The 26,722-nt window shown below is 58.2% G+C and overlaps 1 protein-coding gene across 2 annotated transcripts in view; it reads left to right on the top strand.

The window, feature by feature from the left end:
* The first annotated feature begins 2,545 nt into the window (after nt 1-2,545).
* LOC101429838 (transmembrane protein 132B) overlaps nt 2,546-26,722 on the top strand; it is a 398,604-nt gene continuing 374,427 nt past the window's right edge. The window contains exon 1 of one of the 2 annotated variants that reach the window (XM_071209744.1): nt 2,546-2,694. In XM_071209744.1, coding sequence (XP_071065845.1) covers nt 2,628-2,694 — 67 coding nt within the window. In that variant the 5' untranslated portion in view covers nt 2,546-2,627. The remainder of the gene's footprint in view (nt 2,695-26,722) is intronic. The other variant, XM_058281218.2, reaches the window with a different exon arrangement.

The raw sequence follows: 26,722 nt of genomic DNA, 5'->3' as shown, positions 1-26,722 counted from the left end.
TGAGGACCCCGAGGGTGGGAGATGAGGTTGCAGAGTGGGCAGGGGTGTGAGGGGTGGTTCTGAGTGGGGGGAGGGGGCAATCGCCGTCTTCTGTCACACCTGTTCGATTCCTAACTTGGGGACAATGCCAGGCTGGTGTTTTCGTCCCTTTCCTTTGTTACTTCTTGGACCAACGAAGCACAGAATGACCTCTCACCCGTGCCGGAAAATGACTTCCTCCACTGGGTCCCAGCTCCCCGGACCCCACCGACCTGCCCCCTGGTCACTCAGGTGCCCGCCTGAGTGATGCACCCTTGCTGTGCGGCCGCTGACCTGCTGGGCACTCTTTTCCTCCCTGGTGAGATAGGCCCGGGGGGCCATTCATTGTCTGCCTCCACATCAGCTGGCACAGGCCTGGCATACAGTCGGTGCTCAGTTCAAAACACGGTGGCTGGGCGGGGTGGGGGGGGACGACAGATGGGCACTTTGCCACGAGGCCCCCAGGCCCGGTGGCCAGCCTGCGCCGTGGCTCTCCTCGCTCTGGCGGCTTGCACAGGGGCTTGGCCCGGGGTTGCCCCTTGGAAAGGTGCCTATTAGCCACAGCGGGAAAACCCCTTTCTGCCTGGTAATGAACCTGGACTAGAGACGCGCCACCTGCCCGGGCTCTTTTTCCTTCTTTTATCTCAGCAGAGCGGAGTGCTGCCTCTGCTAATGAGCTTGTCTGAACTAATGAGGCAGGTGCCAGTCCCCTCTCCGTCCCCCTCCAGCTCCCTTTCTCCGCCGGAGGGGAGAGGACTGTGCTTCCAGGGGCTCTGGACCGGGACACCATCCCCAAGGCCATGCTGATGAGAAGGCTAGTGGCCAGAGCGGACACGGCCAACGAGCCCTTCCTTTACAGGGCAGCCGGCTCCCCAGCGCCCATTCCTCAGATGGGGAAGCCGAGGCACGGGGAGGGGATGCGCGGTGCCCGGGCTGCCCTGCTAGGTGCGGCAGAGCCGGGATCCCCAGCCAAGCCCCGGAGGCTCCAGCGTCTTCCCCAAATGCGTCCTTCTCTCCCTCCACACCAACTCCAGGGTTTGACCTACTTTTTCTTGGAAAACCGAGACCACCCTGGCGGCAGGCGGTGGGATGAGGGGGTTTGGGGTGGAGCAAGGACACGGTTCCTCCGGAGGGGGGGGCCGGCAGGCGCCTGAGGGCTGCGCGAGGTGCCCCCACGTGCGCCCGGCAATGACTCACCCATTCTGTGCCGCCCCCGGTGCCCGGGTGGGGGAGGCAGCGCCCAGGAGCATAAATGGCTTCTGCCTCACGGGCCGGGGTGTCACTCCTGTGATCTAAGCGACGCCCCCGCGCGGCCGCCCTGTGACCCTGCGTGGGGCTCCCGCCCCTGGAACCTTGCCCAGAGCGAGGACCCCTGGCCTGCTCGGGAGAGGGGGAAGGCTCGCCCTTTCCCCAGGAACAGCGGTCCCCGGGAAACGAGGACCCCCGAGGGCGTCCCCACCCTGCGAGGCCTGCGATCCCCAGGAGAATCGGCCCGTCCCCTCGCCTGTCCCAGAGGCTCCCTCCCCGGCTCTGCGCACCCCGCACCACCCCCGGCTCCCCCGCCCGGCGCTCGCCTGCGCGCGGGCTCTGCCTGCGTGGGACCTCGCGTCTCAGCTCCCACGGCCAGGCCTGAGACCCGGGGAGGTGTTTCGGGGTCTGCGACCCCGCCCAGCCCTCGTCCCCCACGTCCCGGCGGTCCTCGTGCTGCGCAGACCCTCCGCTCGTAACCCCGGCTCCTGGAGCCCACCCCCGCGCCGCCTTCCCGGGGCGCCCCCGCGCCGTGCCACCCTGATCTCGGGACTTCTCCTCTGCGCTTAGCCCCGCAGGCCCCGACCCCGCCGCCCCATCCCGGCCCGAGACGTCGCCCCTCTCCTCACCCCGCGACCTTGGGAAGCCCCGCCACCACGCGGCTCGGACGCCCGCGTCTATCTGGGGTCCCACCCCTGCGCCCCGCACTCTCTCTGCCCCGCAGGTCACAACTCCCACGGTCCCCGTTCCCGCAAACGCCCCAGCCCGCCCCCCCCCCCGCGGGTCTCCCCAGCCGCGGCGGCCGCGCGCCCTCCCCCGGGGCCGCCGGGGAGTGGCACGTCCCGCCGCCTATCGGCAGGGCGGCCGCGGGGTGGCGGGGCTCGGCGGCGGCGGCCCCTCCCCCGGCCCCTCCCCGCGCCCGCCCCGTCCCTCCTCCGGGGCTCGGCGCTCGCTCACTCTCTCGCCGGCTGGAGGGGCGGCCGGCAGCTGGCGCGGGCGCGGGCGGCGGCGGCGACGCGGCTGGGATGGCCAGCGCGCTGGGGCGCAGGAGCCGCGGCGGCGGCGGGGGGCCGCGCAACTCGGGCCAAGTGCCGGGCCGCCGGCGAGGGCGCGGGACGCTGAGCCCCGCGCCGCCCGCGCGCCCCGGCCGCGCACCAGCGAGTCCGGGAGAGCGCGCAGGGGCGCCGCCGAGGAAGCGCCGCCAGCGGCGGGCGTCTGCGTCTGGGGAGGAGCGGCGCGCCGGGAGCCAGCCATGCCCCGCGCTCGGGCGTAGCCGCCGCGGGCTGCTCCCGGGAGCCGCGGGCCGGGCCGGGCGCGCGACAGGAGCCGCCCCGCGCCGCGCCCCACGCGCGCCCAGGACCATGCCGCACCCGGGCCGGGCGCCGCCGCTCGGGCTCCTGCTGGCGCTGACTGCGCTCCGGTGCCCAGGTAATGCGTCCCCGGACCCGGTCCCCGACCCCGGCCGCCACGCACAAAGTTGGCTCCCGCACGGGGCGGCCACCTCCTTCTCAAGTCCCCGGCAGCTCGCATCCAGGTGCCCGAGCACGTCCCCCTTCACCCAGCGCGAGCACCCACCTGCCTGCTTTCCCCCTACACGTCCCACCCACCCACCGCCTGCGGATTCTTTCAGGGTGCAAGGGGGCAACCGATGGGATGCGCTCCGCATCTCCGGGCAGGTGGAGGCGCGCGTCCGGGAATCTAGCCCCTCACCCTTTGGGGCAGCATCCCCCCAAAGTCCTGGGTCCTGCGGGGTTTTACAGTGGAGGGCGTTGGTGGAGCCCTTGGACGGGCCACCTGCTCTCCGCAGACGCGTGGTCGTGCGCTCTCAGAGCACCGGCGGGGCCCCAGCCCCGAGGTCATCTGCGCTGGCACTGTCTGGTTTGTCCGCAGCTCCTCCCCACTCCGTGCGGCGCCCCCTTGATTTTACATGTCCTCCAAAGGTGGCCTCCCCCAAATGGCCTCCTCCCGCTGGAGAAAAAGCAGCCCGTTGATCTTCTCCTGGAAACGCTGACTGCCCAGCCCCCTGATTCCCAAGGCAGGGGGGAGAGGGTAGTGGCCAGGCAGCCCTGCGGGGCAGGGCTGCCCAGAGCCATTGCCTGGGTACCAGGGAGCCCTGCTCCTTGCTGGCACCAGCACAGCTGTCGCCAAAACCTGGAGACTGGGCGAGAGATAACAGGTATTTTCCATCTCTTCTGGAGTTTGGAGTGCTTCCTACCATCTTGACATGGCTCCGTGCTGGCTCTAGAGGAAGCTTTTCTTAAAATGCCAGTTCCACCCCCCTCCCCCCAAGCAGCGGAGAAAATCCTCCAGGCTCCGGTGAACTGCCAGCCATCACGAGTATCATTCATGTGCATTTGGAGAGCACAGTTCTCCAAACCTTTGAAAATCAGAACCGTGATCTGGGAACAGGTAGCTTTTGCTTTAGAAAATTTTCTTCCCATTTCCTCAGTGAACCACAGAGACAGGCAGATTGCAGTAGAAAAGCAAGCAACTGTAACTTTTTAGCTTTAGCTGTCTCCGGGTTGCGGTTAGCAACAAGCCGTGTCTATCCACATGATGTGCGATGCCTTTGAATGGAAAAAGTAAACGTTGTCCTCCTTGGCGCTGCCCTTAAGTGACCCAAAATATTTAATAAAGCCTCCAACTCCGAGAAAACCTCTATCAGAGCTCTCCATCGGCTCGGCTCCGGTTCAGCCCTGCCGGGGCGGCCCTGGGCTGCCCGTGGCTGGCTCTCCAGTCTTCCTGGCTCGCCAGCAGCTGTGATCGCTGTACGGCTTTCGGCGTTTCTCTGCGGTACTTAAAGAGGGGCTGCTGCTGGGGCCAGACTGTTTCCTCTTAGCTGCAGCCCTGGGACCTATTTCTGAAAGTACACAGTCCTTTGGACTTGAAAATTGCCGTTTGGTCTCTGTTGTGTCTCTCCATGGGGGTCAGCGCTTGCTGGATATGCTCGTGAGCGAATATCGGAGCTCTCCTGGAGGAGCTGCCTGCGTAATGCTTTGTGAGGGAACGCGGTGGTCCCCCCTGCCCCCTCCCTGCCAGCCATGAGGAGCCTGTGTGGCTCGGGGTGGGGGGCCCTGGTCCTGGCAGGAAGGCGGGCCAGCCCTGAAACCTGCTGCTGCCCCTGCTCCTCGCCGCCATGCCCGGATGCCCTCCAGGGCTCAGCAGGGCACTGCGTTATGACAAATGCCCCTAAGGCAGGACCCCCCCCCCCCCGTGCCCTGTGCCATCACTGGGTCCTTAGAAACACATGTATGTAAGTCTCATCGGTCCCCACCGGGGACATAAAGAGACGACAGTTTGATAACTATATTTAGCCCCGGTTAGGAGAGCTGGGAAAAAACAAGTCTGAATTTCTTGAAAGATACTTAACTGCCTACACTTGGTTGAAAGGTTCGGTGGAATTAACCAGGACTGCCTTTGGAGCCGGTTGGGTTTTCTGGAAATTTTCTGGCATTTTTCGTCACAGAGCACATTTGGCTGTAGGGGACCAGAGTGGAGGCTCTGGGAGACGGACTGAAAGAGTCCAGAGACGCGTCGCCCCTCTCCCATCACGGCGGACTGTCTTCTGTGCAGGCCCCCCCTCCGCGTGGGTAGCTGCGTGGTAAAGAGTGCGGCGGGTGTACTTCTTTGAGCTCTGCAAGCGCTTAAACATATGGAACCATGCTTGGTAAGAGGCATGACAAATCCCCCAGCTTAGCGACTGGGGGGCCCCATTATTCAGGCCACTTTGGTGCACACTGAGGCTTTGCAGATTAGCGCGTGGTGATGGTCCTGCTGGGGAAATGGCTGTGCCCTGCTTCTTTGACCCATTATGCTCCAATCCCTTAAGGGTGGGTGGGAATGAGCACGACAGGGCCCCGGGCGGCCAGGGGCTTTGGTTCTCCCGGAAAGGGCTCTGAGCCCCGCCCCGTGGATTCTTTCTCATCTCAATAGTGATGGGGGGGTCGCCTGTGTGTGGCGCTGGGAAGCAGCAGGGAGTGCTCTGCACATGCCCCCCCCCCATGATTTAATGGCCGAGCAGTGGAGGTTCCCAGCGTAAATCATCCCGTCCCCTGCCGAGGCCCGGGGCGCCTGCTGGAGGGGGCGGAGGAGAAGAGCACGCCCTCGCTGTCGGCCTGGAGCCAGGGAGGGTGGGGGCCCAGTGGGTCGCCTGGTCCCCTGGGCATGCTGTGTGGCCGGTGGCTCCTCTCCTGGTTTATATGTGTAGGGGGCTGGGGAGGGGGCGTTTCCTTTGGAAGGTCTGGGCCCCCCCAGTAGGCCCATGGCCTTGCATTGCTGGGGGGAGGAGGCGGTACCCTGGGGTAGGGGCGCTGCCGTGGGGGAAGGCGCAGGTGCTACCCCTTCATCGAGTGTCCCCGGACAGAGGCGCCTCGGGCCTGGGGCGTGACTTGCTCAGGGGCGCGCAGTAAATTGGCGCCAGGCCTGGGCGTTCCGTCCCTTGGACTCCTGGCCCAGGACTTTCCCACGCCGCTCTGGGCGGGTTCTGGCGGGTCCTTTAGGGAGCCCAAGGTCATGAGAATGACAGCGGTCTGGTGTGGCCAGCAGCGCACCTGTCGGCTCAGAGAGAGGAAGCCATCACGCCCATGGCGAGGAGGGTGGGTTGCTGTTGGGCCCCCAATTCACCTGCTGGTGGCCGACCCATTCTGCTTATTCGCAGATGACCGGTGAGGCTGGGAGGCCCAGAGATGTCGAGTAAGTTGCCCAAGGTTGCACAGAATCAGGATTCCAAGCCGGGCCCTGGTTTGGGTCTTCCGCCCCGCTTTATACAGCCAAATTCGCACAGAATGGTGCCAATGGGCTGCTGAGAGCAGGACCCGGATGCGGGGCGGAGGGCACCTGTCGAGCTTCCCCGAGGGCCCCGCTCAGGGCTCTCGCTTCCTTTCTGCTCTTGCTCTCAGCGACGGATCTGTTGGTATGAACTGGGCTTTTGAGCCGAGGTGACCCACAGCTCTGCGGGCAGGTGGGGTCCCTGCAGGGGCGGCACCCTCGAGGGGGTTGATGGCTGTGTTAAAGGACTTTCTCCTCCTTTCGCTGTGGTCTCCCGCCCTGGTCCTCACACCCTCAGAGTGCGGAATAACCCAGCAGCTCGCCCGCGCCTGGAGCCCCCCGTGTTCTCAGGCCTCGGCATGATGTTATCAAGTCTTCAGCAGCCCTGATAGCGTAGGGACTAGTATTTGCCCCATTTTACAGATGAGGAAACTGAGGCCCAGAGAGGCAGCGGGGCTTGCGCAAGCTCACGCGGCCCCAGAGGGAGGGAGCACGGAGGTAAAGCCTCGGCGTGTCTTCTCCCTGCGTCCGTGCACTTGGCCCTACATTCGCTCCACCCGGGGCACTGGCTTTTGTGGGCCACTTCGTGGATTCCAAGAATGATTTGGGCCAGCAGGTGCAGGGATGTGTCTCAAGTTGAGAGCAGAGTTGGGTCTTTTGGGAGACACCTGTTTCCATCCCTTCTGAAGTCACGCTCCTGCGACCAGAGCCCTGAGCTGCTTCGGTGGGGGCTCAGCACCCGGGGAAGGCGAGTGGACGTGGAGGGCCGGGGGCGGCGGCCGTGGCCTCCAGGTCGGTGCTGCAGGCCCTCTTGTGGGTTGCTGACATTTAAAACTTGGGAGACGTCAAGATCACCGTCCAAGTTTCTGGGTTCTTTCAAGAAACTGGGAGTCCTGGCAGCACTGGATCTTGCTGAGACTCAGTTTCCCCATCTGTAAAAATGACCCTGGAGTCATCCTGCTGCTGTTCTCATCATAAGGCTGGGCGACTGCAGCGAGAAATGTTTGTAAACAGCCATGGTGTGTGAAAGGGCGCCTGGCCGAGGGCCCCCCGGGCTGGAAGGGAAGGGCTGGCCAGGCACTTTGCCGCGATAGCCAGAGCTGCCAAGAGAAGGACGAGGAAGCCTCCGCCGGCCGCTGCCTGGGCTCTCGTCTCAGGATTTGTCTGGGTTCTGGGACTAGAGTGTGTCCCCAGGCAGGGGCCTTGAGGCTCAGAGGAGCCCAGCCCCTGCTCAGGACACAATCCCCCATGAGTGGAGGAGGGGGGCGTGTGCCTCCCAGAGCACCAGGCCCCGTCTCCCCTGCCCCAGTGGCACCACCTGGTCTGGAGTTGTACCTCAGTTTCCCCATCAGTGGACTGTGACCTCAGGGGCTTGCATCCTAGGGCAGTTGGGGTGGTGACAGGGAGACTGACACAAGCCAGCAAATGGACAGGAAGATGCCAGGCAGTAGTTTTTGCTCCTCGTATTCATAAGGAGGTGACGTGATGGGCAACCCAGGAAGACTTCTTGGAGGAGTTGACATCTGAGACCAAAATGCCAAGAAGGCGCTAACCTGGAGAGGGCTGTTCCAGGCAGGAGGAGGGTCACGCAAAGTCTTTTGCACAGTATCTGCACATGGCAAACGCTCAGGAAGTGCTAACTCATTCATTCATTCAATAGATATCAGCGTTAGGCGCTGAGGCTACAGCAGGGAATAAGAGACACGATTCCCTGCCCTGAAGGAGCTGTCATTGTGGTGGAACAAGACAGCCACACGCCCGTGGACCACCAACACAACCTGCGATGGCAGGTGGCAGTAAGTGCCCCGGAGAAACCAAGCGGGGTGGCTTGTTGTCCTGCTGATTCTCCCTCGGGAGCCTGAGGTCGCCTCTCTCCAAAGGCCACTCCCCGCAGGGCCAGGGGAGAAAGGAGGCAGTCCAGGTTCCGGGGAGCTGAATTTCTGCCCCTTCTCTCGCTCCCACCCCCACCCCCGGTCCCGCGGCCGGGGGGGCGCCACCGCTGGCTCTCTTCCCCGACACCCCACTCCTTCCCTGATCAATCCCTTCTCCTGATGCTTCTGCCCCAAATAGTTACATAACAAAATCGATAGCGTCCAATCTGATTTGCCGTGTTTTATCACTGAGGCCGATCGAGTGCCTGGGCCGGTGGCGCCGCTGAGCCCCGTGATCCTGAACTAACCCGTTGGGGGGGCCTCACTCGGAGGTCGCGCCCCCGAGCCCTGGACTCCGGTGTCTGGGAGGGGCGGCTCAGGACACGCAGCGCCCGGCTTGGCCTCGGGCATGGCCCCCCCTCAGCCAGGGCTTGTGCTGCCGCGGGCAGAGGGACACACACGGCGGCCACTTGAGCGCAGCCGGCGGCCCGGGCCCTTCGGGGGGTCCCGGGCGGGTTTCCAGAACTGCAGAGTGGCCGCCGGGCTCCTCCTGGGCTCCCGCTCTCCGGCTGAACCGGTGGCTCTCTTTGTCTGCCCGGTCGCGCCGGTGGCGTGCCGAGGTATTTATAGCCTCCGCGCGGTATTTTTCCCTGCTGTCGCCGGGCCATCTGCCGCTGCGGGCTGCGGCTCTCCTGGGCGGGCGGCGCGGCCGGGCCGGCGGGGGTGGGGCGCAGCGGGGGCCGCGGCCTGCGGACCGGCCCCGAGTGGGTGGGTGGGGGGAGCGGCGGGGGTGCTGTGGGTGGAAAAGGCTATTTCTGCCAGAAAAGTTGTTTCCCGGGTGGCTGTGTTCCTGGAATCGATCTTCTTTGCATCCGCACCTCAATCCCCCTCGCTCCTTCCTGCCTGCCTTTATTCAATCAGACACATTTTATTGCACACCTGGGCAGTGACAGACCCTGTTCTTGGGGCCGGGAGCCCTGTCCTCCTGGCGGTGGCGTTCGGGTGAACAAAATAACCGTCGTGCTCAGCTGATGGGTAGGAAGCGCTGCAGAGAACAATGAAGCAGAGGAGCCAGAGAGAATGCCGGGGTGGGATGGTTTGCAGTTTTAAATGGCGGGGTCAGGAAGGTGACCTTGGAGCAAAACCCCGAAGAGGTGAGGGCGTGAGCCAGGCGGCTCTCTTGGGCAAAAGAGCCAGGCGGCTCTCTTGGGCAGAGTGTCGTGAGCAGAAGGACCAGCCTGTGCAAAGGTCCTGAGGTGGTGCGTGCCTGGCAGGTCCTGCTGAGCTCCTGAGCAGGGGCGGGAGGCTGTGACGGGACCCGCCCCGGTGGGACCATGGCTTTAACGCTGAGTGAGATGGGAGCCGTTGGCCGAGCAGAGGAGGGACCTGCCTTGACCCATAGACGGGGGAGAACTGAGGAGCCCTGCGACAGTCCAGGTGAGCTGTGCTGGTGACGGCCGGGGCCAGGGTGCCAACGTCGAGGAGGTGCGAGCAGTTAGAGTCGGGGGTTCCCCGAGTCCCCCGGGACACCGGGTCCGTGACATTTCAGGTTTCCAGGGCTGAGATCGTGGGTGATGTGCCAGATGCGAGGTGGGAAATGGCTAGACTCGGGGTGTGTCTTGGACATTGCGCCACCGACGTTGCTGGTGGATTGGATTCGTTCAGTACACATTTATTGGCTTCATTCACTGAGCTTGGAATGGGGACCAAATCAATATTAGTTAGTGATGAAACGGGTGAGTCCGGGAGCTGGCTTCTCGCTCTTTGCGTGGGCTTCCCGGCCTGAGCGAGAAGGTCAGGGGTGATTCGAGAGCCGCGCCTGGAAGATGGCAGTGATGACACAGGGTCAAGGAGATGGACGTTAAGAGGGTTGAAGGCGGCCAGAGATGCAAAGTGCTTAGCGCGACCTAAGTGCCCAATAAATGGCGGCAGTCGATGACGTCATTATGACAGGTGAGGAAACTGAGGCTCAGGCAGCGCAGCTGGTGAGGTATAGGGCGGGCTTTGAATCCTGCTCTCTCAGACTCAGTTTGGGGCTCTTTTTCCTGCTGGAGCCGCTACTATAAAAAGAAAAAACATCTTCCTCTCTTCAAGATGTGATTATTCTGATGTTTGTTATTAGTTTTTCAGCACAGGTGTACCTGCTTTATTTAGTAGCTATGTAGGTAAAAAGTTAGGTGTCAATCAAATTCTATTTCCGGGAAGCGGACTTGGCCCAGTGGTTAGGGCGTCCGTCTACCACATGGGAGGTCTGCGGTTCAAACCCCGGGCCTCCTTGACCCGTGTGCAGCTGGCCCATGCGCAGTGCTGATGCGCACAAAGAGTGCCTGCCACGCAGGGGTGTCCCCCGCGTAGGGGAGCCCCACGCGCAAGGAGTGCACCCCGTAAGGAGAGCCTCCCAGCGCGAAAGAAAGTGCAGCCTGCCTAAGAATGGCGCCGCCCACACGGAGAGCTGACAGCAAGATGACGCAACAAAAAGAAAAACAGATTCCCGTGCCGCTGACAACAACAGAAGCGGACAAAGAAGACTCAGCAAATGGACACAGAGAACAGACAACTGGGGTGGGGGGGTAGGGGAGAAAAACAAATAAGTAAATAAATCTTTAAAAAAAAAATCCAAATTCTATTTCTGCCTTCAACTTCTATGACTTTTTTTTAAAATTAGGAATTTGTAGATTTACAGGAAAATCATGCACAAAATACAGATTCCCATGTACCACCCTGTTATTAACACCTTGCATTATTGTGGTACCTTTGTTACAATTCATAAAAGAACATTTTTATAATTGTACTATTAACTAAAGTTCATTGTTTACAACAGGGTTCACTGTGTTGTACAATCCTGTTTATTTAAAAAATGTTTATTCTAGGAACATATATATGCAACGTAAAATTTCCCCCTCTGACAGCATTCAGATCTATAACTCAGTTAAATTCCACCTGACCCTCCTCTGTCCTGGGCCTCTGACATGCTGCCTTTTATTTCCGCACCCCGTAAAGTAGGGATTGGAAACTGTGCCCCATAGCTTGTTTTGTAAGTGCATCTGGCCCTCTGCCTGTTTTTGTGAATGAGGTTTTATGGAGACATATCATGCCTGTTTGTTTACATGTCGCTACTTTTGCGCAACAATGGCAGGGCTGAGTGGTCGTGAAAGAGCTCATATGGCCTGCGGAGCCCAAGCTGCTGCTCTCTGGCCCTTTTACAGAGAAAGTTTGCTTTAAATGGTCGAGCAGAGAATGCTCTATAAATGTATGTTGACAGTGCTTTGACTGTGGCGAAGAACAAGTACCCCCTTTTAATGTTAAAGAAAAAATTATCCAGCTTGTCTCAGTGAAAAGAACTGTGATTCTGAGATCTCATGGCTAAAAAAAAAAAAAAAAGGACGTATTGATTGAAAGTTGCCATCATTTCAGTCATGCTTTTGAATGAATGGGTTCTGGTAAGGACAGTAGCATTTATGTAACATTTAAAAAATAGCAGCACATGTGTGTGCAAGATATTTTTCGCTCTGCAGGCAAAGCTTGATGAGCTCATGGATCAGAAAGACCCCGTGTAGGGAGGTTGCAGGAGGGGCGCAGTAACCCACTGGCTCGTTTACACTCGGGGTGCTCCAGTCAGTCGGCCTCTTTTATGACCTTGTGTTGGCATTTTTTCTTATTGGGTCATCTTAAAGATGAACTTGGCCTTGGTGTTTCCCAGAGACACCAGGTCTATGATATTTTGTTTCCTATGCTGAGGTTTTAGGTGCAGTCATGGAGGTGATATGCCAAATGTAAGGGTATGTCACTGTGTTAGGACTCTATTAGTTGCAAGGGACAAGGATGGGAATTGATCGGTCCCTGGACCTGGGGTGTGCAGAAGGCTTCAGGCATGGCTGGATCCAGGGCCTTAACGGTGTCCTAATGAGAGCTCGTGCTCCCTTGCTTTGTCTCTTAGTTCTCTTTCGCCCTGTGTTGACTTAATTCTCAGACTGGTTCTCTCCACTTGGGGGAGGAGATGGCCGTAGTCAGACTCAAGCTTTGGAATCGAATGTCTCTTTCGCGCTTGTTCCGGCGGGAGTCCCATGCCTGCCTGTTACTGGACCCGCTTGGACTGTGTGCTGGCCCCCGCCAGTGGCTGCGGGTGGGGGTGGAGGACGGTTTACTGTTGGCCACGGTCTGAGGCTGGACTCTGGAGTGAGGCCTGGCCGTGGGGAGGAGTGGCCACAACCGAGTCACAGCAGCAGCCAGCGGGCAGGGGCGGCTGCTCAGAGCAAGAGCGACTGCGGCCCGGCAGGTGGGGTGGCAGCACCCGCCCACCCCCGGGGAGCCCTCGGGCAAGCTGCTCCTCCCCCAGGATCTCCCACCCCATCTGGGGGCCGCTCAGGGCAGCTGCCCAGATCCTGGGGTCTCTTTATGGTACTCGGGCCCTGGAAACCCCCGTCCAGGGGTTTTACACAGTTTGTTTGTTTGTTTTTTTTTGGTTGCTTTTTTTCAAACGATGAAAGACTGGGAATGTCATCTGCCCATATCTATTAAAGAACACCTGGTCTGTGACCCAGCAGTCAAATCTAGGAGATCTGCAGGTTTCTAGGAGATCTCCACTCTCTAGAAGTGGAAGCACCACTGCCTAAGGTTAGATGCTCAAGGGTATTTACAGCAGCATCTTTCACGGTGGCATAAAAGGGGGGCAACCAGAATATCCCCCAGTGAGACAGTACTCGGCTAGATGGTGCTGCTTCCTTGCCGTGGACTATCACATCGCAGTTAAAAATGGGTGGGGGGGGGGCCTGTGTACACTGCCCTGGGCTGGCGGCCACGACTTATTGTCAAGTGAGAAAGGCGAGTTGCAGAGTATCTTCTTTTGTGCAATGCCATTTTTTAGAAACACAACTGTGCAGCCCTCTGGGTCTATGATAGCTGGTATTTAGGTGGCACTCACTGTATGCCAGTCGCAGTTCTACGCACTTCACCTGAATCCATCTGTTTAATATGCACAACCACCTGGGAGTTTGGTGGGTATAATTATTATACCCATTTCAGGGCCAGTGAGGCACAGAGAGGTTCAACAGGGTCACGCGGCTGACCAGTGGTAGAGCTGGGATTTTGATCCAGGTGGCGAGGTGGTGTGGTTCCCAGCCACCGCCTGGTGCTGCCCCTCGAGTACACTCCCACGCCCCCACGTCCCCGCCCACTACCTATATGTGATTTTATTAGTATGGAGATGGGCGATGTGAGCTGACTCAACAAGGCTTCCGGGGCTGGTGGGAAAGGAGAGATGGGAAGGAGGAAGAGACCTTGGGACATTTTAGCCCCATTCGTCCTGACTTTTCAGTAGAGGGCTCACTCTTTGCTCAGGGCTTCTGGGCACCTGTTGGAGCAGCTGGTGGCAGTGGCTCCGTGGGCACCTTTTGAATTTGCTGCTTGCTTTGTTGGCTCTGGGGTGTAGTGCTTGGAGGCCCTGGGAGAGCTGCTGCTTGGTGGGTCACTGGGGACAAGGAGGTCTGGGTGGGTATTGAGATCGGGTTCATCTGTGAGTGACAGAGACCTCAAATAGTGGTGGCTCTCCCAGGTAGACTTCTGGAGCTCTGAGGTCCAGGGTTGTATGCTGGCTCAGGGCCATGGACCATTTCAGGGCCGTGGGGTTTCTCTTTCTGGCCCAAGATGGCAGCTGTGGCTGCAGCCATCTCTCCTGCATTCCAGGCACGGAGTTGGGATATTAGACAAAAAAGGGGCCAAGGAAGAGTTCTAGAAGCAGCCCATGATGCTTCCGTTTGTATTCCTCTGTTTATACCTTGGTCACATGACCCATCTAGCTGCAGGAGAGTCTGGGAACTGCAATCTTTATTTTAGGTTTAGGGGTTCTGTTTCTGTGGAAGAAGGTGAGAGTGGCATTGGAGGACAGCTGCTAGTGGTTCTTGTCACAGTCAGTAGTCTGTGAGGACGACCTCAGCAGGCGGTGACTTTGCTTTTGGCAAAAAGACATGAACCACCAGGATCTTCCGTCACCAGCGTTGTGTGTGAGACACTTCGTTCTGCTTCCTAAGGCAGGGGCCTGGCAAACGGTAGTTCTCCTGGGTGCCGGGAGAGAAGTGAAGTCCAGTGAATGCATCACGGTCTCTGGCACAGATACAAAAACGGCTTAAAAAATACGACAGGTGAGTCTGAAGTCCCCTTCGACCCGTTTCACGTCCTTCCAAGTGGTAATCGCTGTTACCAGCTTGCTGGCTGTTTCTTCCCCCAGGAACCGCGCAGTATGACGTTGCTCTAAGTTTGTTTTTGTGCACTTGCCCCTTGCCGCTTCCCCGTCTCCTGTGCAGGTGCAGATCCGCCTCATCCTCTTGAGTCGCCGCGTAGCCTTCCGTGGGCGTGGGTGTTGCACGGGGTGTCTGGTGATTGCCCTCCTAAGGTGGGGGAGTCCCCAAACATGGGGTGTCCAGAAAGATTGGCTGGCGGCCCCCTGGGAACACTGTGCAGGAATCAGCACCCAGTCGGGCTCTCCAGACCTTTGCGGGTAGCCAGGATGGCAGGTGGAAGAGCTTACACCTGAGGAAGCAGAGTTGCTAGAGAAACCCGCTGCCAGGGACTGCTGGGAGGTGATGGGAGCAGGGGCGACTGGCCTTGCTCGTAGCACCTGGGCCTCTCCCAGAGGTGCCCAAGGTCCTGGAGCACCAGCCCTTCCACCCCAGCCACTATTCCGGCTTCCTGGAGCGTTGGTCTTGGCAAAGGGGCCCCCCCGGTCCCCAGCGCCCCCCTCTGCGGCACTGCATACAAGCACAGTTGCTGCTTCTGGCCGAGGCGCTCTAGAAAGCACTGTGAATTTACGAGGACGTTTTTATTTCCTTGGGATATGTTTTCTCTCTCCACCCACTGCCCCCCGGGCCCGGCCCAGTTTAAGTGTTCTGCTCTTCAATCTATGGGCTGAGCTGCTGAGAGGGTCTGCGTCGAGCAGGAGGAGAGCGCCTTGGAGAGGGGGGGCTGTCGCCGCTGCACCCGCTTCTTTACGCGCGCTCCAGAGCCGCCTGGGCTTCCTGCGTGATCAATTTGCCTGTCACCCTGGATCGTTTCAGGAGGCTGACTCAGTCCTGCTGCTCTCTCGCTGTGGTGCAGAGGGCGGTGCGAGGAGGCAGGTGCTGGGATTTTTCTCAGTCTCCCATCCTTCCAGGTCCCCCCTCTCTCTTGTTCCTTGTCTTTCTTTGCGAATGTTTTAAATGCATGTTCGAGTGAAGGAACAAACTTCCCCACCACTTCCAGTCAGCTCTGTCTCTCTTGCTTCCTCATTATTCACTCTCCCAGCTGCTTTCCTCTTGCTTCCCATTTCAGGTACATCACTGTGGTGAAGGGCACAAAATCAGGCATCAGAATGCCTGGCTCGGGTCCCAGCTTCCCTGCTTGCTGGCTGTGTGACTTCAGGCCAGTTACTTAACCTCTCTGTGCCATAGCATCCTTGTCTGTAAAATGGCGAGATTTGTTGCTCCTGCTGCTTGGGATGCAGTGAGGATGAAGAGAGATATTGCTCCTGAAGAACTCAGTACAGTGTCCGACCTCTCACTGCTGTTTGGTCCGTGCTGGCAACCTCTTTGAGCCTTGTCTCTGTCCTCCTCTCGGTCTGTGTTTAGTCAGCACCTACTAATTGCTCCAGGGTTTTGCTCTCTCTTCTCCCACGTTATCTCATCTCCAAGTCCTGCCGTATCATAGGGGTGGTCTCCTATTTTTCTCATTCTCTGAGAAGACTGCCCTGATTTTCTTTCGGGGAACCATTTCTCCCTCGTGCTAAGGTCGTGTGGTCTGCGTATGGCTCACCTTCTCAGCCCACTGACCAATCGGAGCACCCCGTTCCCCAGAACCCAGCGGCGGGCCAGCGCTGGGCGCACGAGCTGGGAGGCTTGCCACGCGCAGTGGTTAGAGGCCTCTTCTCCTGCGCAGTTCCTGAGCTGGTGGGCGACGGGCCTGCCTGATAGTACCACCTGTGGCACTTGTTACCTCAGAGGTGGGCGACGGGCCTGCCTGACAGTACCACACGTGGCACTCGTTACCTCAGACGTGGGCGACGGGCCTGCCTGACAGTACCATGTGTGGCACTCGTTACCTCAGAGGTGGACAACGGGCCTGCCTGACAGTACCTGCGTGGCACTCGTTACCTCAGAGGTGGACAACGGGCCTGCCTGACAGTACCATGTGTGGCACTCGTTACCTCAGAGGTGGACAACGGGCCTGCCTGACAGTACCACGCGTGGCACTCGTTACCTCAGAGGTGGACAACGGGCCTGCCTGACAGTACCATGCGTGGCACTTGTTACCTCAGAGGTGGGCAACGGGCCTGCCTGACAGTACCACGCGTGGCACTTGTTACCTCAGAGGTGGGCAACGGGCCTGCCTGACAGAGTACCACACGTGGCACTCATTACCTCAGACGTGGGCGACGGGCCTGCCTGACAGTACCTGCGTGGCACTCGTTACCTCAGAGGTGGACAACGGGCCTGCCTGACAGTACCATGTGTGGCACTCGTTACCTCAGAGGTGGACAATGGGCCTGCCTGACAGTACCACGCGTGGCACTCGTTACCTCAGAGGTGGACAACGGGCCTGCCTGACAGTACCATGCGTGGCACTCGTTACCTCAGAGGTGGACAACGGGCCTGCCTGACAGTACCTGCGTGGCACTCGTTACCTCAGAGGTGGACAACGGGCCTGCCTGACAGTACCTGCGTGGCACTCGTTACCTCAGAGGTAGATGATGGGCCTGCCTGACAGTACCATGTGTGGCACTCGTTACCTCAGAGGTAGATGATGGGCCTGCCTGACAGTACCTGCGTGGCACTCGTTACCTCAGAGGTAGATGATGGGCCTGCCTGACAGTACCATGTGTGGCACTCGTTACCTCAGAGGTAGATGATGGGCCTGCCTGACAGTACCTGCGTGGCACTCGTTACCTCAGAGGTAGATGATGGGCCTGCCTGACAGTACCATGTGTGGCACTCGTTACCTCAGAGGTGGACAACGGGCCTGCCTGACAGAGTACCACACGTGGCACTCGTTACCTCAGAGGTAGATGATGGGCCTGCCTGACAGTACCATGCGTGGCACTCGTTACCTCAGAGGTGGACAACGGGCCTGCCTGACAGTACCTGCGTGGCACTCGTTACCTCAGAGGTGGACAACGGGCCTGCCTGACAGTACCTGCGTGGCACTCGTTACCTCAGAGGTAGATGATGGGCCTGCCTGACAGTACCATGTGTGGCACTCGTTACCTCAGAGGTAGATGATGGGCCTGCCTGACAGTACCTGCGTGGCACTCGTTACCTCAGAGGTAGATGATGGGCCTGCCTGACAGTACCATGTGTGGCACTCGTTACCTCAGAGGTGGACAACGGGCCTGCCTGACAGAGTACCACACGTGGCACTCGTTACCTCAGAGGTAGATGATGGGCCTGCCCGACAGTACCACGCGTGGCACTTGTTACCTCAGAGGTAGATGATGGGCCTGCCTGACAGTACCACACGTGGCACTCGTTACCTCAGAGGCTCGGGGGTCAGGGACCCGGGGCAGCCCGGCCGGGGCCTCTGGCTCCAGCTCTTCCGTGAGGCGGCCGGGGCAGGTCTCGTTTGAGAGTTTGGCTGGGAAGGGGGTGCTTCTCGGGTCTCACGTGCTGGTAGGCCTCGTTTTTCGAGGGCAGGTGGCCTGAGCGCTCCTCGCCGCCAGCGCCTCCCCTCAGAGCCGGGCGCCTCCTCCAGGCAGCGCGCGAGGGAGCGGGCCCCTCGGGGTGGGAGTCCTGCCGCCCTGTGGCCCTGTCGTGGACATGATAGCCTGGGGGGCTGAGGGCTTTCCTTCAGCGAGAAGGAGGTGACGGGGAGGGGGAGGCTTTCAAGGCTGTGAATGACGGGAGGTGGGGGTTTCTAAGCTCCCCACCATCCTGGAGCTGCCTGAGAGGGAAGCCACACGGCGGAAAACAGCGCCGAGGAATGGAGTGGGGGAGTTTCCTGGTGACCCTGTTGGAGGAACCAAAACTAACTGCTTCCGATAGGAGCCGGAACTTCCCCAGGACACAAGCCAATACGTCTTTTTTCCTTAAGCCACTTTGAGTTTGGTTTCTGTCACTTGCAACCAGGGGAATGCTGATGAAGCCTCCGGAAGGTGTCTCGGCCTTCGGAATCTTGGGGTGCCTTAATCTAGCCTAGAAACGAGTGCGTCTTAGCTCCTGTAGATGGAGCTCAGGGAGGGCAAAGCTGTGTGGATTTTTTTTTATCCCCCCCTTGTGGCTTGCTTGCTGTCTGCTCTCTGTGTCCATTCGTTGTGTGTTCTTCTGTGTCTGTATTTATTTTTATTTGTTCCCCTCGCCTGGCTGCCTGGTCTCTGTGTCTGTTTGCTGTGCACTCTTCTGCGTTGTTGCTTGTCTCCCTTTTTGTTGTGTCACCTTGCTGAGTCGGTTCTCCATGGTGCTTGCGGGCTGGCGGCTCTCTGCGGCATGCGGGCGAGCCTGCCTTCACAAGGAGGCCCTGGGACGCGAACCCAGGGCCTCCCATATGGTAGGCGGGAGCCCAACTGATTGAGCCACAGCTGCTTCGCCCCCCCCCCCCCGCATGGATTTTTTTTTAATCCCCTTCTCCTACTTTACTTCCGGATGTACCATGTTGTCAGAGTCGATGCCATCTGCCAGTAATTACTGCTGTGATGAAGCGTCTCTGTGTCCTGTCCCCCACCCCATCACAAACGTTTCACAGATTTCCTCTATAGCACCTGCCTGTGGTTGGGAAGCTGAATGTCAGACAAAAATAATGTTGATGCTACCCCTCGAAGCAGTGTAGAACTGCACAGAAAAACCCCAGTGAAGACGCGAATTTCACAGCTTTGGGCCTGTTTTCTTATCAGAAGCTACAAGCCACAGAGGTCGCTTCGTCAATTCCCGGAACGTTTTAGATTTTAACTCATTACTTCTATGACAGCTTTGCTGTATTCAAACTTTTACTGATACAGACATATGTAATTTTTTTTTTTTTTAAGATTTATTTTTTATTTCTTTCTTTCCCATTCCTCCCTGCCCCCATTGTCTGCTCTGTGTCCATTCACTGTGTGTTCTCCTGTGTCTGCTTGTATTCTTGTAAGTGGCACTGGGAATCTGTGTCTCTTTTTGTTGCGTCATCTTGCTGCATCAGCTCTCCGTGTGTGCGGCCCCACTCCTGGGCGGGCTGCACTTTTTTTGTGTAGGCGGCTCCCTTTGCGGGGTGGGCTCCCCTACGCGGGGACACCCCTGCGTGGCACGGCACTCCTTGCCCACATCAGCACTGCGCACAGGCCAGCTCACCACATGGGTCAGGAGGCCCTGGGTTTGAACCCTGGACCTCCCATGTGGTAGGCGGACGCTCTCTCCGTTGAGCCAAATCTGCTTCTCGACATATGTAATTTTAGTCGTTCAATTTTATATTGTTTTGTAGGGTTTGTAGAATGTTGTTGTATACCCAGAACCTGGGATTGCATACCATATACGTGTAATATATATACTCTTGACCACAAACCACGTTTAAAATGCCTTTTATTAACGTGTGATATAAAGTGTATTTTCTCCTGTTTCCTTGTAAAATTGGGATATGTCCAACACTTGCATTTCTTCTGTCAGCAGATATGGGGCGAGTCCCATCAGGAGAGAGAAGCCACAGTCACTGGAACAGGGCTGGTTTGATTCTTGGCTCTAAGAGGGGACGGGGCCAGCCCGAGTGGCTAGAGGCAGGCGTGGAGGGCTCTGACGACGAGTAATGGGTTCGAGTTGCTGCCCCTACCCCAGGCCCGGGGCGGAGCGGCCCGATGCGCGGACCTCTCGGGATTCCCTAGTTGCAGTGGTCACGGTGGTCCCTGCCGGGGCCTGCTCCCGGGGCCCGCGGGCCGCTGCCCCGCCGTCCCTCTCCGCGGCCCTGTGGCGGAGGCGGTGGCGGCCCTCGGCGCGCGCAGGTGGGCAGGGCAGCGGGAGCTTCCGGGGCGCCTCTGCCTCCCCCAGCCCGGGCCTGGAGAGAAGCCTCTCACCTGGCGGCGGGCCCGGGGGTCTCTGGGGCGGCCTGGCTGGGCCTCCCCACCCCGTTGCGTTTGCCCGGGGCCAGCCTGCGATGGCGGCGTGGAGTGTTTGGCTCCGTGTCCTGCCTGGATGTTTTTTTTTTTTTTTTTTTTTTTTTTTTTAGATTTATTTCTTTTATTTAATTTCCCCCCCTCCCCTGGTTGTCTGTTCTTGGTGTCTGTTTGCTGCGTCTTGTTTCTTTGTCCGCTTCTGTTGTCGTCAGCGGCACGGGAAGTGTGGGCGGCGCCATTCCTGGGCAGGCTGCTCTTTCTTTTCACGCTGGGCGGCTCTCCTCACGGGCGCACTCCTTGCGCGTGGGGCTCCCCCACGCGGGGGACACCCTTGCGTGGCACGGCACTCCTTGCGCGCATCAGCACTGCGCATGGCCAGCTCCACACGGGTCAAGGAGGCCTGGGGTTTGAACCGCGGACCTCCCATGTGGTAGACGGACGCCCTAACCACTGGGCCAAAGTCCGTTTTCCCCTGCCTGGATGTTTTAAAGTCCCGGCAAGTGCTTTGGAAAAGGATCACTGCAGGCAGGGCCCCCGGCAAGGCTGAGTCACGGAGGGGCTGCAGGGACGGGGACCTCTGCGGATGTGCCCGGGGAGGTGGGGAGGAGGGGGTGGGGCAGGAGCTCCGCGGGTCGTGGGGTCGGGTGTGAGGGTGGGGTGCGGGTGGGGCTGTCCCACCTCCCAGCTGGGCTCCCCAGAGGCACCAGGCACCATGGGTGACGTGGCCGCAGGTGACATGCTCCCGCCGCAGCCCCTGCGTCCTGGCCCCAGGGCTCGGCCTCTGCCCAGCCCCGTGCCTCCCCCCCAGCCTGTCCCGTGCAGGCTTTTGTCCCCCGCCGCGCCCCACCAGCCTCCCGCCCCCACATTCACGCCTCCCCTCCACTCCTGGGAGGGGCGTCGCGGCCCACTGGGGGCCCTCGGGCCCGGGGCCACCCGCAAGGCCCAGGAAAGAGACCCCGTTCCAGCGGGCCGCCCCTGCCTGCCGCGCTTCTCCCCAGGCTCCCGGGACGGGGCGACACATGTAGCCCCCTCTCCCCACGCGGCCTGGGGCCAGCCCGGAAGAGCTGGGGACGTGGGATGAACGCCTGGGTCCCAGCTCTGCCCGGTCGGGCTGGAGGGGGGCTGCAGGGCGTGGGGGGCCCCAGCCGGGCCCGAGTCCTGAGCTGGCGGTGACGGGGCTGTCGTGGGGGGGGACCGGGTGCGAGCCGGAGCGGGGCCAGGCGGCTGGGGCGAGGGCGCGGTGGCCAGGCTGCGGCCGTGCTTGAAAGAAGAGGCCGTGGGGGGACTTGTCCAGGGGCTGCGCGGGACATGGCGAAGGCTGTCTAGGGCTGGCTCTGGAGGGGGGCGCGGCGTGTCTAGAGGAGGGCCGGGGTCCGGGCTTGTGGCCTGAGCACCCCCAGGCGTGGAGCGGCCACAGCTCGGCGGGCGACCGGCAGCTCTGCGCCGGGCGCCGGGCCTGAGACGCGGGTCCCACCCTGCACTGCGGGTGCGGGCCCGGCCCCTGTCCCCCGGCCCCTGTCCCCCAGCCCGTGTCTGGCCCCTGCCACGCCGAGAGCAGCCTCCGCCTGCTGCTGCCCTGAGCTGGCCGTGCAGACTGTCCGCTTGTCCGGCTGTCCCTGGACAGAGCACCCTGGGGAGGGGGCCTAGAGGTTGAGCCCGGCGAGGAGTGGGTGAGAAGCCGGGGGATCCGGGGAGGGTCCAGAGCAGTCCCTGCCCCTGCTCCCCTTCCTGCCCCTTCGCGGCCACCCAGCGTGACCCTGCTGGCCTGGACGTGGAGCCACGCTGCCCTCGCTCCGTGGGAGGCGCCCGCCCCTTCTCTTGACCACCTTGCCTGGGACCCTGGGTGAGCCCGTCCCCCTGCCTGGAGAGCGGGGGCTCCGTGGACACGCGGACCCTGCCGTGCTCGCTGACGGGCACTAGGGGCCTGTGACGTGGACGTGGGAACCCGCAGACCTTTCGTTTGGATGGAGAAGCGCTGGGCTGGTGTCTTGGGCTCTTCTCTCTGTGGCCCGTGGGCAGTGTGCTTCAGTGCACATGCGGCTGGCTCGGGAGCTGCTTCTCTGATTTCCGGAGGCGGCGTTCTGTGTCTTGGCTTAGATGCCGAGGTTGGCTGTCACAGCCCAGAGGCTGTCCTCCCTGGCTGCACACTGGCATCGCTTGGGGGAGGGGAAGGGCACCCTTAAAACACTGATGCCCCAGGACGGTGTCAGACCCGCCGATGCTCTGCTCAGCGCGTGGGCACTTTTTTTTTTCCCTTTCACATACTTAGAATTTTGTTTAATGCTTCAGTAATTTTTGTGTGAGCTAAAATGTAAATGCAAAAATAAAGGATTATGGAACCTATTATCAACAGGTTCTAATTAGTTGGCCACACTATATATATATTTTTTTATTAGGGAAGTTGTGGGTTTATAGAAAAATCATGCATAAAATATAGGGTTCCCATATACCACCCTATTATTAACAACTTGCCTTGGTGTGGTACATTTGTGGCAATGGAGGAAAGCACATTTTTTATAATTGTGCTAGTAACTATAATCCATGGTTTAACTTAGAGTTCACCATGTTGTATAGTTCCAGTGATTTTTAAATTTTGTTTTTATTCTGGTAACATATATACAAGCTAAAATCCCCCCTTTTAGCCACATTCAAATACATAACTCAGTGCTGTTAATTCTGTTTACAGTGTTGTGCTACCTTCACTGCCATCCGTTACCAACACTTTTCCATCATCCCGAACAGAAACGCTGTACGTCTGCAGGCCTAACTCCCTATTCCCTGCCCACACCGCATCCCCTGGTAACCTGGACTCTGGATCCTGACTCTGAGTTTACTTATTCTAATTGTTCAAATCAGTGAGATCATACGGTATTTGCCCTTTTGTGTCTGGCTTATTTCACTCAACATGATGTCTTCGAGATTCACCCACGTTTTCGCATTGTCAGCACTTCATTCCTTTTTCAGGGCTGCACAGTATTCCTTGTGTGTGTACACTACATTTTGCCTGTACACTCATTGGCTGATGATGGCTGGCTTCCCTCTTCTGGCATTGTGAGCAGTGCTGCTGTGAACATCGGTGAGCAAGCACCGCTTCGAATCCCTGCCTTCAGTTCTTTTGGGTGTATACCTAGAGGTAGGATTGCTGGGTCGTAAGGTAATTCCATACTAAACTTTTGGAGGAACTGCCAAACTGCCTTCTACAGTGGGTGCACCATGTAAATTGCCATCAGCAATGACTCAGTGCTTCTGTTTCTTCACATTCTCTCCAGCACTTGAAATTTTTGGTAGCCGTTCTAGTGGCTATGAAATGGTATCTCATTGTGGTTTCGATTTGCATTTATCTAATTGCACATGAAGTTGAGCATCTTTTCATGTGCTTTTTGGCCATTTATATATCATCTTCTTTGGAGAAATGTCCAAGTCTTTTCCCATTTTTAAATTGGTTGTTTGTCTTTTTGTTGTTGAAGGATTTCTTTTTTTTTTTTAATTTAAAGATTTATTTATTTATTTAATTCCCCCCCCCCCCAGTTGTCTGTTCTCTGTGTCTATTTTGCTGCGTCTTGTTTCTTTGTCCGCTTCTGTTGTCGTCAGCGGCACGGGAAGTGTGGGCGGCGCCATTCCTGGGCAGGCTGCACTTTCTTTCGTGCTGGGCGGCTCTCCTTTCGGGGCACACTCCTTGCGCGTGGGGTTCCCCTACGCAGGGACACCCCTGCGTGACAGGGCACTCCTTGCGCGCATCAGCACTGCGCATGGGCCAGCTCCACATAGGTCAAGGAGGCCCGGGGTTTGAACCGCGGACCTCCCATGTGGTAGATGGATGCCCTAACCACTGGGCCAAGTCCGTTTTCCTGAAGGATTTCTTTGTATGTTCTGTATATTAAACCCTTCTTGGATATTTGGTTTCCAAAAATTTTCTCCCATTGTCTAGGTTGTTGTTTTACTTTCATGACCAAGTCCTCTGAGGCACAAAATTTTAAGTTTTGGTAAGGTCCCATTTACCTGCTTTTTTCTTTTGTTGGCATTTGCTTTGGGTGTAAGGTCTAAGAAGCCATTGTCTAACACGTGGTCCTGAAGATGCTTTCCTACGTTTTCTTTTAGGAGTTTTATAGTTCTGTCTCTCATATTTAGGATTTTGATCCATTTTGAGTTGCTTTTTGTAAATGGTGTGAGGTAGGGGTCTACATTCTTCCCACTATATTTTTAAGAGGTTTTTTAAAAAAAACTGTGAAGAAACTCACAAATTGTAAAAATAACCATGTTCAAGTTAACAGTTTCGAGGGCTTTAGTACATTTACAGTGTTTTACAACCACCACCCCTGCCTAATTCCACACCATTTTCAAGACCCCAAAAGGAACCCCCCCATGCACTGTCAGCTCCTCCCCGTTCCCCGTCCCCAGCCCCTGTGACCACTGATCCACTTTGTCTCTCTGGGTTTTCCTCTTCTAGAATCACACAAATGGAGTCAGATAGTATTTGTCCTTCTGTGTTGGGCCCTTTTGGCTTGCCTCTGTCTTCCAGGCTCATCCATCTAGTGGCGTGTATCAGAACTTCTTTCCTTTCGGTAGCTGAGTAATAGTCCATTGCGTGAAGACACCACGTTTCGTTTATCCCGTCATAACATTGATTTCACTTGGGTTTCCATCTTTTGGCTATTGTGAAGAGTGCTTATATGAACTTCGGTGTACAAGTATCTGTTTGAATACTTGCTTTCAATTCTTTGGGGTATATTTGGATACTTCTTAAAAGCTCCACCTGTGATTCCATGGGATAGCCGACATGAGAACCATTGCAATGTGCTTCAGCCCTGCCTCGGTGGAGGGTGGTAGTGGGTGAGTATAGGCTGTCGGCAGGTAGAAATTCTAAGCCTGGCAGAAGAGTCTTTTATTTGTATTGAAATGGTTTCTAAGGGATCACTCTGCAGCCTCTTACCCTCTGGTGTCTCCTTCTACCCTCACCCTCTGTGAATAACCACCTGGTTTGATTTTTTCTGCTTAGCCCTTGTCACTCTGAATTCATCTTCCTTTGTTGGGAAGGACCGTGTCCTTGTGTTTATCTAACTCCCCTCATTCTTGACCACAAGGTCAGGTCATCTCTGAGGATGGAGGCCACAGCTGCCTTGCTCATCACCATCTTCCTAGCCCTGTCAGGAATTCTTGGCAGACAAAGCCAGATTAGACTCTACCTTCGGAAAATGCCAGAGGCCCGATGGCTCCTGAATGTGCATCTGGAATAGCTCATTCATTTGTCAAGCCATCCTGCGTTTGTTCATTTGACAAATGTTTATTAATGCTTGCTTGGTGCCTGGCTGTGGACTTAGGTGCTGGGGACAGAGCTCTGTCCCCCAGGGAGACAGACATGTAAATGACCCCAGGCTGGTGCAGGAAGTGCCACTGTGGTGGGGGGATGGGGACCAGCAGCCATTCTGGTTAGCTTCAGGAGGAGGCGTGCTTGTTAGGATTATCTCAGCTGCAAGGAACAGAAACCCACGTCAAACAGCCATAGGCAAAAGGGAAAATGTATTGATGTATGTAACTGGAAAGTCCTGGGCAAGCTTCAGGTATGGCTAGATCCAGGGCCGCAAACGATATCCTCAGGATTCAGAACCCCTCTCTGTCTCTCAGCACTCGTTTGTTCTCTGGTGGCTCATTCTTGGAGAGGCTCTTCTCAAAGAGGCCCTCTAGCAGCTCCAGCTTAGCATGTCCTACCAGTTTAGCAACCACAGCAGGAAGGGACTCTCTCTTTTCTGATGATTCCAGCAAAAGTCCCAGGTCTGACTCTTATTGGCTGGGATTGGGTCATGTGACGATCTTGACCCAGTCATCATGTCCCTGATTGGCCACGCCTGGGTCATGTGTCCTCTCCTGGAGCCGGGAGGGGGTGGAATTGCCTCTCCCGTAGCACCTGGACCAAGAGGCCGTGGGCCAGACAGAAACTCGAGGTGCTCGCTCTGGGGCCCAGGCTTGTGCTTGCAGGAGGCTGCGCTGGAGAGTGCTGCCCCCGCCCGGATCCGTTCACCACCCTTCCCTGCACCCAGGAAGTTGGCCTCCGAGGGCTGTGCCACCTGGACTGCCTTGTCCTTCGACTTCCGGTCAGGTTTGGCCAGGGAGAGACGTAGGCCAGGCGGCGGGACTGGAGGACGTCCTCCCATGCCTCCTGGCTGTGTGTCCACTTTCCTGCCCGCGGCTTGCCCTCCTCGTCCCTCGAGCTCAGATGCAGCAGCTCCCCTGCCTGGCCGTCCTCGTGCTTCCCTTGAGCCTCCTGGCCTTGGGTCAGCGGGCCCTTCACTGACGTCTCTTCACTTGGACCGTCCTGGAGGATGGACCATCCCTCCTGCGAGGACCCTCAGGGTAAGGAGATGTTGGCCACGGATCGATGCTGTAACAAATCGCTGCACCCCCAGTGGCCTAAAACCATGCGCAGTGATCATTATCGTTTTGGAGGTCAGAAGTCCTAAATCGGTCTCCCTGGGCTAAATTCAAGGCGGGCGCAGGGCGGGCTCCTCCTCGAGAGCCTGCACCCTCGTGTCTTGAAGCCGCCTGCTTTCCTTGGCTTGTGGCCCCTTCCTCCGTCTTCAGAGTCCCCGGCACGGCATCCCCTCCCCTCTGACCTTCGTTTCCATCGTCACCTCTCCTCCTTTGCCCCTGACCTCCTGCCTCCCTCTTACAAGGACTCCTGCGCTTACCCTGGCCCCACCTGGCCCCTGCAGGTAATCCCTCCATCTCAAGCACTTTCACGTAATCATCCACAGGGTCCCTTTTGCCACATGTGCTGGTTTCAAAATGC

The sequence above is a fragment of the Dasypus novemcinctus genome, chromosome 19 (assembly GCF_030445035.2).
Source record: "Dasypus novemcinctus isolate mDasNov1 chromosome 19, mDasNov1.1.hap2, whole genome shotgun sequence".
In the NCBI taxonomy this organism is placed as follows: domain Eukaryota; kingdom Metazoa; phylum Chordata; class Mammalia; order Cingulata; family Dasypodidae; genus Dasypus; species Dasypus novemcinctus.
This window is presented reverse-complemented; position numbering and strand designations above follow the sequence as displayed.